Source organism: Sciurus vulgaris (genome assembly GCF_902686455.1).
Source record: "Sciurus vulgaris genome assembly, chromosome: 6".
NCBI lineage: Eukaryota > Metazoa > Chordata > Mammalia > Rodentia > Sciuridae > Sciurus > Sciurus vulgaris.
The window spans coordinates 37,011,420-37,023,089 of record NC_136466.1 but is presented as its reverse complement, the minus strand read 5'-3'; the positions used below and the strand labels follow the sequence as shown (position 1 = coordinate 37,023,089).

Genomic DNA, 11,670 nt, shown 5'->3' with positions numbered 1-11,670 from the left:
AGAGAAAGCTTTCAATTCTGTGAATTTTCCAAATTAGAACCTAGAAGTTATGTGCATGCCTTTAACCACTGCTTCAGGTGACTGATACGTGGAGATATCTTGTGATGGAGAGTTGTAATGACTTGCTGATTCCTAGGAGACCCCTTCAGTTTACTGGTTCACCCTTTGGGTCCTGCACACACTGTTCTCTGTGCCGAAGACTCTCCCCAAACCCCTTCATTTTTTTCCCTATCTCTCAAGCCTGTGCTCAATGACCCATCACCAGGGCAGCTTTCCCTGGCATCAACCACCAACCCTGAGAGCAAAAGCAAATGACCACTATGAGGCTCCCCCTTGCTCCTCTAGCTTCCTCCGTTCTTTAATCAACCTGGTAATGCTTTTGGCACAGAACATTCTGTGGGACTAGGTGTGCAGATGTAGGTATATCATGCTCATCAAGTTCCACACTCCAGGAAATGAAACAAACTGAGAATACAATGTGAAGGAGTCCCCTGGATTGTGCAGAGTAACTGGATGCCCATAGTTGTAGAAGAATATAGAAGAAAATCTGGGTGGAAAAATTGACTAAGTATCCAAGTTATGAATAGATATCCATATATATCTGGGAATGATACATATTTTGTCAGGAAAAAAAGAAAAGAATTGGAAAGGTATTCAAGTTTGTCCCTTATGGAGTAAATGTTCTATGAGTTAGAAATGTGACTAGCTCTTCAGATGGCACAGTGGGAACATTCATAACATACCTGTTCTTCAACCCCAGCACTGCAAATGCCCCAGTGTACTGTTTTCCAAACTGAAAGATAAAACTTTGAGGATTCGGCGGAGAAGTTTGGACATTTTATTACTTATCCACTCCTCTATGGTGGCAGACCAGGATAAAATGGAAGATTACCTTATGCCTACCGGCAGGGGGAATATACAGGAAAGATTGCATGCAAAGAGCACAGGTGGATTTTTTCCAGTATTTTATAAGTACATTTCCTTTACAACCAGAGTCACTCTGCTTAGATCTTCTCCCAAAGATTGTAGACAAGGGAAGTGGACAGTTCCTGCTCTCCATTTCCCTCCTCACCACTTTGTTTTAGAAAACTTATCTCACTGCAAGCTTTCCTAGGCACTGATTAGTGTTTAGCCCAACACCTGTGAAGGTGGAAGCTGGAGACCCTGAGGACAGTAGAGCAGCTGGAAACTACACAGTTTATACTTCAGGCAAGTATAAATGTAGGCCACCTTATGAACTTCATGTCCTGGGGAGAGTTCTATGCACTGATAAAGATTCCTGGAGACAGGGGGATGCAGGGTGGGGTAGATCTTAGCATGCCAAAGGTATGCTTTTCAGTACCTTATTGTAGAAGTAATATACCCTGATGCTTCTCTGACTAAGGAGGGTGTCTTAGGAAGTACAATTTTCTGCCCAGCATCATACTCTAGAACTGGTCATGCTGAGTGATTTCGGGTAGGGTACTGTGGAGCTGGGAGGTGACAGTCATAGTCAGGGAATAATTGATGATGATGGGGGCTGTATTCTCTGAGTAGATTCTCTCCAGTATCCCACCTGCCCTGGCATGTATTTCCCTACTGCTGTTCATAGCCTTGGCCACGGAATTTGCATTGGCCACGGGACTTGGTGGAATGGCAGAGAATTGAAGAGCAAAGTGAAAGAGTGAAATAGGCCCCAGTGGCATTAGCAATGGGGTAGTTGCATTTGGCAAGTGAGATTTCTTCTTGTTTCGCTCTGAGGGTTAGATGGGGGCCATGGTAAAGTGTATTTTATTTGTGTCTTCTAAATTGAGAATATGGTCAGGCCAGGCTCTTCATGACCAGAACTTGGTGGAATGGCAATCAGATTCAGCAGCACTACCAGAAACTTCCCTGGAGATACAAATGAACCTCCATTATCTCACTAACAGACTGGATATTTCCAGATGTTTCTATTTACAAAACACTTCCTTGGCTATTCTCTTTGTATGGGCAAAAACATGGTGCCCTTTACCAACCTAGCCTGGGCTCCTGGATCCCTCTCTCAGTCTGCCTCTTCTGATTAGAGTCCCCAGTCATTCCTCCATCCCCCTTCAATATGTGTAAGGCAGGTGGTAGACAGCAGCCTTAACTTGAGTATTGGCCTCAGATTCCTAAATAACAGCCCCAAACATTTATTGAACACCTACTGTGTACCCTGCATTATACCAGACTTTCACATTATATGTGTCATCTCAGCTAATCATCCCTCCTTCCTGTTAGGTCGGAATTTGAGCAACTATATGAGGGAGTGCGGAGCAACTGAGGCAAAGGGTAGCATGCCACATGGCGACCAATCAAACAGGGTTAGAAAAACTCCACTGACCCTTACCTCCCCCTATCACTCAGCAAAGACCTATAAACATTCCATCCTATAAAGATGCCAGGGAGCAGAGCCACCGGATTTTCTCCAGCTCCCTACCCTGACCTGTACCCCAGGGGCTGGGAATGTCGCCTGAGAGCCAAATTTCAATAAAGCTTGCTTCGGCTGCTTTCTGTCCGATTGTATTTGGCCACTAGCTGTGCCCCCAAGTTTACACTTCCTTTCATTTTTTAATGTTTTCTTTGCTAAAGTCCTAGTAGTTTACAATTCATAGCTGTGAATAGTAAATTTCCAGGAATTCAAAGATCAGATGTACAAAGGAGTTGTTTTTCATAAGCAACTGAATAGCTCTTTGTGAATAATCTAGCACCCTCATCTAACCCTCAGAGCATCCTCCTAAAGCCTTAGCAGGCAATTTGGGTGCTCCCCACCTTACAGAGATGGTTGGGGCCCCAACTGGCTGGTGGGAGTGCTGGTTGAGTGCCCAGGTGCTCTGGGTTCACAGCCCTCATAGCAGAAACTCCCGGGTGTGTAATTATTCCCTGCTAAAGTTTTGCCCCCAGAAACCAGGGAGAGGACAGGGACAGGGAAAGAGTCTTCTTATTCTAGAAGAGGATCATAGGTCTAATCAAGGCTAGGAATGAGGTGAATGAGAAGGTATGCCCACTCACTCTTGCACCCCATGAACGCAGAGAGAGGGTGGGAAAAGACCCTCTTCAGGAAGATCCAGCACCCTGCATATAATGTCCTCTTCCCTTCCCCTAGCACCTTTCTTCATGTGGGTAAACCACACTGTGAGCATCCCACAGGGAGACAACGCTGAAGTTCTGGGCTCATGGCTTCCTACAAGGGACTTCTCAGTGATCTGGCTCTACTACAGAGTCCCTGGTCAAGGATGTGGAACATGTAGGAGACAGCACGTGCAGAAATGGGAGGTTCTGGAGGTGTCCTGGAGGAGCTGAGATACACCTACCAGGTAGAAGCGCAGAACTGAATAAGACCTTCATTATGGCCTCAGGAGAGATGACAATGGCAGAATAAACACTCTCAGTTCTGTCATATATAGGGGCTTCTTGGGACACAGTGTGTAGTTAGAGGAGCCCCTTCCTGGACTGACTGGGAAAACCTCCACAATGTTGGGTCCCCCTCTTATTCCACAAGCCTAGCCATGCACTCAGCTGTATGCCTGATTCTACACCAGTGGGGGTCTCTAGGGCTTCTGAGGTTAAGAATTTGGTCCTGGGGATGGGATAACTGGCTTGTTCCTCCTGCCTGGGAGAAACTGACTCAGAATGACATTGTTCAACTTCTGGTTGGCTTTAGAGCATGTGTCCTCCTCATCTTCCTAATCCTCCTTTCGACTGCGAAGTTTTGAAATGTATGGGAAGGTGGGTTTCACATAGAAGGGAAGAGCAGCATCCTGCTAGTGAAGCCAGAATCAGGGACAGGAAATAAGTGTAGGAATAGGGGATCAGGTCAAATCGAGAAAATGGAGGCCATGAGAGTCATCTGCCTCTGAAGTTGGAGACTGCCCCTGAGAGAATGGAATGTCAAGGATCTTCGGAGCCCATTAATTACCAAATTTACCCTTGCTTGCCAGGGACTACAGGCAAAGAGCTGCTAATTAATGCCCCCTGGGCCCTTACCTGACTGAATCACTTTGTTCCTCCCCCTGTCCATTCGCTTCTCACTCTATGCATTTCACCTGCAAAACCAGGCCTAGTCAGGTAGGCAGGAAGGAGAGATAAGGGGGGAGAGAACTGGAGAACAAAAGAGACCTTAACATATAAAAGATATAGGACGTGCTCACTTCTTGGGATTCTAGAAGATCAACCATGGCCCCCTTCTCCCTCCCAGGAGAAGTCTATTATTATGCTTTTAAATAAAACCTGCTTAATATGCTTGCCTTGGCGTGCATCACCGGTAAACAGCGGTAGCACTAGGAGGCAATGACCTCCTAGTGAAGACAGTCTGTGACCACAGTCAGCAGGTCCTCTCTGACCAGTGAGCTTCCTCCCAAGAGAAGCTGGAAACAGCTCCTCCTCTCTTTCTTCCCATCATCTCACCTTCTAGCCCCCAATCCTCTCCCTAGCATTAAGGGAAGCAGGTATGGGCTTTATCACAGGAGTAGCCAAGTAGCGTCACTGTTTAGAGTCAAATGATGATCTTCCTGGATTGGAGATACTTGGGACCATCTGCTCACAGGTTATAAGTCCTCTTTGTAAGAAAAATGTGGCTCAGTTCGGGTCCCAAGACAGCTCAGACCCTTAAATCCAGGGAAGCAGGAACTCTGGGTACTGTCGGGCCACTCTGGACATGGGAACTCGCACTAGAGATTTTATTAGGCGGATGACTACAGCCTCCAACAGGGGCTGGAAAGAAAGGAAAAGAATGGCGGACGAGCTTCTCCCAGATATTGGAATCTCGCGCGTGCTGGCAGGAACCAATAGTGGAGAAGAATACTTGCAAGCTGACTGATGAACCAATGGCTAGCTAGGATGTTCACACCCTGACAAGTTAGGTTGTAAGTTGGGCGGCAGGGAAATGACTGCCGCATGAAGGGCGGGGGAGCAGCTTTATATTATATTATACTTGTCTCTTCCATTTTCTCTGTCCTCTCTTCTGGGTCAGAGAGAAATGTCCAGTTCCTGACACAGGTGCTTAAAGACCACACTGTAGGCAGAGGCAGGAACAGTGGATGACACCTCTCTGGTCACACAAAGCAGGAGGAACAGATGTGCTGGCTTGCTCTTTAGTACAGAGCTGGCCCTTTCTAAAAGACCTGCCAGTTCTGAAAGGCTATCTGCCCACAGACTTGACAGGTCCCAGCTATGCCCTTTGTTATACAGGGGACAGGTTTGTGCCATAAAACATGTTTCTCAAGTATGAGGTTGCCATGTTTTTGTCAGCTTCAGGGTCACAATAACTTTTCATTTTCACCAGCCAGGAGCCCTCATCTATTTATATTCCTCTCTCTCCTTCTATACCCACCCAACACCCAACATCCCTCCTGTCTGTGAACCTGGATAAACTTCTCTTGCCTCATCCTTCTCAAAAGGTGAACTAAGCAGACTCAGAGAGATGAGGGAGGCATGAGAGAAGTCAAAAACTTCAACCCAGAATATAGGTCCAGGATGGAGAGAAAATTTTCTTTGTGACTTTCCCTGAAGACACAGTGCATTAGAGCCACTTTACATTATTCAGCAGAAACACGCCCTATACCATCTTTCTTCCTTCCTTCACCCCTCAAAAATCTGGGGACTAGAGAAATGAGGAACCGTGGACGGGGACCCTATCATTAGTAGATAACACCTTTGCAAAAGATTATAGAGAATGATAATTTTAAAATTCCCACACTCCTAGCTAGGCATGGTGGCACACACCTGTAATCCCAGCAACTCAGGATCCTGAGGCAGGAAAATCTCAAGTTTGAGGCCAGCCTCACCAACTTAGCAAAACCCTGTCTCAAAATTAAAAAATAAACTGGGCACAGTGGCGTATACTTGTAATTCCAGCAGTTTGGGAGGCTGAAGCAGGAGGATTGCAAGTTCAAAGTCAGTCTCAGAAACTTAGGGAGGCCCTAAGCACCTTAGTGAGAGACTGTCTCTAAATAAAATATTTTTTTAAAGGGTTGGGGATGTAGTTCAGTGGTTAAGCCCCTCTGCATTCAATCAATAGTACCAAAAATTAAAATTAAAATTAAATGTGAAAAGGGTTAGGGATGTAGTTCAGTGACAAAGTCCTTCTGAATTCAATCCCAAGTAACAAAAAAATTAAAAATTAAAGAAAAAGTTCCCACACTCCTAATGTTAAATTCCATAATGTAGTCATTATGGAAAATTGTACAGAAGTTCTTAAAAATAGAACTACTGGGGGCTGGAGGCAAAGCTTGTGCTTAGAGTTTGCAAGGGTTCAATCCCTAGCACCAAGAATTAAATTAAATTAAAATAGATTCTCCGTTGCTGGGTATATATGCAAAGGAAATGAAACAAACACCTCATAAAGGTATCTGAATCCTCAGACTCACTGGAGCATTATTCATACTAGCCAAGATTTACAGTCAACCTAGGTGTCCATCAAGGGACAAATGGATAGAGATATTGTGGCAAATACACATGATGGAATACTATTCCGTTTTTAAAAAGAAGATACTGCTATTTATAGCAAAATGGATATAAGTAGAGGACATGATGCTAAGTGAAAAAATTAGACACAGACAGAAAAATATTGTAGGATTCACTTATATGTGGAACCTTTAAAAATCTGAATACATAGACACACAGAATAGAATCATGGTTACCAGGAGTGAGGAGGAAATGAGATACAAGCTAAAGGATACAAACGTGCAGTTACATAAGTCTAGAGATTATTATATTATATACTGAAAATTTGCTAAGAGATTTTAGATGCTCTGAACACACAAAATAACTAATATGGTGGTGATGTCTATAATCTCAATGACTTGGTAGGCTGAGACAAGAAGATCACAAGTTCAAGGCCAGTCTGAGCAACTTAGCAAGACTGTCTCAAAACAAAAAATAAAAAGGACTGGAGATATAGCTCAGTGGTAGATCACCCATAATTGCAATTCCCAGTACCACAAAAAGAAAAAAGTAACTATTTGAGGTGATGGATATGTTAATTTTCTTGACAGCATTAATAATTTCATTCTATATATCAAGACATCATGGCATGGACAGGGGTTGTGGCTCAATGGTAGAGCACTTGCCTAGCATGTGTGAGAAACTAGGTTCAATTCTCAGCACCACAAATAAGTAAATAAAATAAAATAAAGGTCTATCAACATCTAAAAATTATTTTTTAAAAAAGGCATCATGTCATATGTACAATGAGAAATAATAGAGGCAGAGGGGACAAATGGGTAAGGAGAGGCAATGCAGAATAAATTCTTTAAAACTTCTGATATGTGCATATACTACAGGGAATTTTGCCTTTATTCATAAGTAAAATGAGGCAATCAAATATGAATAAATAGATGGGCAAATAGAAGTCTAGTAGAAGAGAGGAAGGAGAATGGGCAGGGGGAGAAAGGGAGGGAAAGGGATCATGAACTGAAATCAAATTCCATGCATGCATAAGTTTGTTGGCATGAAACCAACTACTAAGTATAATTGTAAAGCTCTAATTTAAAAAAAATCAGAAAATAACTTATAAAAAAATGATAGAATAGGCTGGCATGGTAGTGCATACCTACCTGAAATCTCAGCTACTTTGGAATTTGAGGCAGGAGGACTGTGCAAGTATAAAGGCCAGCAATTCAGCAATGCCGCCATCTTAAAATATAAAGGAGGGGGCTGGGGATGTAGCTCAGTTGGTAGAGTGATTGCCCTGCAAGCACAAGGCCCTAGGTTCAATCCCTAGCACCACAAAAAAATAAAATAAAATAATAAAAAGGAGGCCTCCCAAGGGATATAGTATCCCTAGGTTTAATTCCCAGTACCAAAATAAAAAGAAAGAAATAAGAGAATAAAGCTCCCACATGCCTAAGAAAAGACAGATTGTTCTGTAGCCATAGAAACAAGGAACCACCAGAACCTGTTTTCAACCTGTGCAGAGTTGATTTGCCTGAGTGACCTTACTTCTGAAAGTCAGCTCATTAGCAACCAATGTACATCAGCCACTACCTTCAAGCAGAAAGTAATCAAGTTTCCTAAACACTTTTAGCTTTCAAAATCCCCCAATACCCCCTATGTAAAATTATGATTTTTAATTTAAAAAGAAAAATGAAAAAAAAAAATCCCCCAATACTAAGTATTGTGAGCCAGCAGGGTGGTGCATGCCTGTAAATCCAGTTACTTAGGAGGCTGAGGTAAGAGGATCACAATTTGGAGGCCAGTCTGGGAAACTTAGTGAGACTTTGTCTCAAAAATTAAAAATAAAAAGGTCTGGGGCATGGTTCAGTGGTACAGAACTTTCACTAGCATGCCCAATGTCCTGGGTTTAATTCCCAGTTCTGCCCCCCTCCCCACCTCACACACACACACACACACACACACACACACACACACACAAATTAAGCATTGTGATTCCCAAAAATCTTTATTAGGTCAGTTTCAGCTTTGCTCAAAGAGACTGTCTTAAAAGCACAGTATCAAATGAGATCCCTTCAATGAGAGTCTAGGTTCCTGCTGTGTTCTCTCTGCATATACTACAGAAGCCTGTGGAAGTCCTGGCCAACAGGAAGCTTGGCCCAATGTTCAAGTGGAAGTAATTAATGTTGCTGGTACTAACATTACTGATTTCAGAATTGTTGACTTTGGAGGATGGGGGGTAGGGGGGTGGCTGATACTGGAGAATAAACCCAGGTATGTGCAACCACTTAGCCACAACCCCAGCACTTTTATATTTTAAGAAAGGATCTTGCTAAGGCCTGGATAAGTTGCTAAGGCTGGCTTTGAATGCACAATCCTCCTGCCTCAGCCTCCCAAGTCACTACAGGAGTACGCTACCTCACCCAGCTGTTGACTGTCTTATTAACTGACTTGTTTTTACTGTTTTAGCTATGAGGCAATTAACTCTATTTTGATGAGGAGCTTCCCCATCCTGCTAACAGCAGACTAGAGATTCTGCCCAAGTTACTGGGTCCTCAGCCCAGATAGGTAAGGCATCCACATCTTGGGATCTGAGAGTCTTAGATGCAGCTACAGGTGAATTCAGTCTTCAGTTTCCAGTGGAAAACACTTGTAGGAGAATTACCCTGGATATTTGGATAGAAGCACAGTGGTGAGAATACAGCCAAGGCTGGGGGAGAGTTGGCCAAATCCCTGGAACAGGAGCCCTAGAGAAGTGTCTCTCAGCTAAGACTGTGAAACCAGACAAAACACAAGGGGCCTAGTGGCAACTTCAGAGGAAACTTCCCTCCATGGAGATGCAGGAGTGCACAGGCAAGATGCCTGGGTGGTGCCAGACCTGTCATAAAGTCCTTCATAAGAAGTGCTGGGTGAGGCTGGCCTCACAGATCTTTTTCTCTTCTTCTCTCACAAAGTCAGTCTACCATTGCTATCACTTAAATGTCTTCTGGACTTGATCATCACAGTGGGGCTCCTTCCGTTCCCTGGTGAACACTAATCCACCTCACTACTTTTTAAATGGCATTAGCGGGATCGTCTCGTTTCAAGAGGTAGTGAAGCATGTAAGCTTTATTTCTCAATTATCAATACTATTGGTTTCTCGTTTTCTTGGGTTTCTACTTCCAAGGACCAACGGAGGGAAACGCAAAATGGAAGAATACTGCGACCGGCAGCTGGGCCAAACCCTGGGGGCATTCTCTACTATTCTGGTCCGCACCCCTCCCTGGCCAGCTCCTGGGCGTTCAACGAGCCGCGAAATTGACAGCGAAAGGGCGCCAGGGGCGCTGCGGTGTGGAAACTCAAACCCCACAGCACCAAACTGTAGGGTTGGGCCCTCCCAGTGCTGAGCTTCTGTGCTTCTGCCTATTTCTCCTGAGGCAGGTCCTGCGGTGAGACGTCAGCTGTACTCGCCGCCAGGCCTGGTGCCCCAAGGTCTAGGACAGGACCCGCGGCCCAGAGAGCACGCGATGCTAGAGGCCCGAGGCTACGAGGTCCCAGGAGCGCACAAGTCTAGCCGGGCCCGGCGCTGCTGCTGCTGCTGCTGCTGCTGCTGCTGCTGCTGCTGCTGTCTGAGGTGGTGCCAGAGCGCACAGCAGGTCAGAGGGGGAGACCGAGACAAATGAGGAGAGGAGCAGGGGTCAGGGACCTCCGATCCTTTCCCATCCCGGGTTTGGGTAATGATGACTTGGACACCCCATCCCCAGTCTGAGAGGAGACGACGGCCTGGAGCCGGCTCCTCTTTGCCACCTCCCACTCTGTCTTCCCGAGCCCGAAACATCCCTGTGGGTGGGGGCCACAGGAGGCTGGAGAGGAACGTTGAATAGGTGCAGACGGTGACCCCATCCCTTCTGTAACTTAGCCCGGGACATAACTTCCTGAGCAGTTAGTGGATCCCCCTCGGATAACGTTGCCAGTGCTTGACTACTGAGGCGGGTGCTCCTGGAAGGCCCTGGGGGAAACTTTGTTGGGAGGCGGTAAGGGTGAATTAAGGGCAGCTGGCACTTTCCCTTCCACCGGCCTAAAGCAAGGACCGGTCCAGAGCGGTGGGGCTTCCAGGCCCCCTGTCCGAAATTAAGGTCTTAAGGAAAAAGCCCTCTTTTGCGTTCCCTGGGCGCTGGAAAGTGAGAAGGAACATCAGGGGTTTTTCTGACCTCCTCTGGAATTTCCATTCTTTCCCAGTTTCAGTTTTGTGTGCAGAGCTGGCCGACCCAGCGCGCAGGCATGACCACATCCTGGATTCCCTGCCGCACCCACAAGACATACCCACCTCAACCGCACAGATAACACAGGCCTGGAGAGAAGTCCTAGCTGGTGTCCTTTATGCCAGGTTCTCTCCTAAGTATTTTGCCATTTCTCTCGTGGAACATAAAGTCATCCCTCGATATTTTGAGGAGAGCTGGTGTCAGGACGGCCCAGGAATACCAAAATCCATGGATGCTCAAGTCCCTTAAGTAAAACGAGGTAGTATCTGTATATAACCTCCCTTATATTTTAAATCATCTGATTATAACACCTAACATAATGCAAATGCCACGTAAATAGTCCTGCTGTATTGTTTAGGAATTGAAATTTTATATATATACATGTTTAGTACTGATGCGATTTTTTTTCCCAAATATTTTCCATCTATGGTTGGTTGGTCAAATCCCAGGATACAGAACCCTTGGATACCCGCCGACTTGTCTGTTTACAGATGACTAAAGCGGGGCCCAGTGCAGACGCTAGGTGGCAGCACGAGTATTTGGAGTCGGAATGTCTACCTGTTTCTGTGCGGTGGAACTTTTTCTCAGACTGTTTTAGCGTTTAATATGTAAAGTAAAATACACAGGATTTCCAAGGAGCCCAATTACGTTGCAATGATGCTATTTAAATTTTTTAGCTAAAAAAGATAATTTTTAATTAAAAAAATAAATGTGTGATAAGTAATACATGTTACTCTAAGTGAGCACATTAAATAATGCATTAAATTAGCAATTTTTCACCATTTGGAAGCTGTGAGAGGGTGAAGTGTATTTCCAGATGTATACAATAACTGTCATGTGTTTCAAAAGCACTCTGGTTTCTACCCAAGATCACTGCACAGGTTCTACTTGTCCTACTGTGCTTTCTTGTCTTGGTTCATCATGGGATGTGTGAAAGAGTAGAGAACCCCTTATAAAAAGAAAACGGTAGAGACCCTCTGATATAGAACAAATATATCTACTTAAGATTGACCAAACCAAAATGAGTGTGAATAAA

The 11,670-nt window shown here is 44.8% G+C and overlaps 1 protein-coding gene across 1 annotated transcript in view; it reads right to left on the bottom strand.

The window, feature by feature from the left end:
- Positions 1-361: 361 nt before the first annotated feature.
- The window catches only part of LOC306663726 (uncharacterized protein), a 38,011-nt gene continuing 26,702 nt past the window's right edge, over positions 362-11,670 (bottom strand). The window contains exon 4 of the mRNA XM_079144275.1: positions 362-793. Coding sequence (XP_079000401.1) covers positions 668-793 — 126 coding nt within the window. The 3' untranslated portion in view covers positions 362-667. The remainder of the gene's footprint in view (positions 794-11,670) is intronic.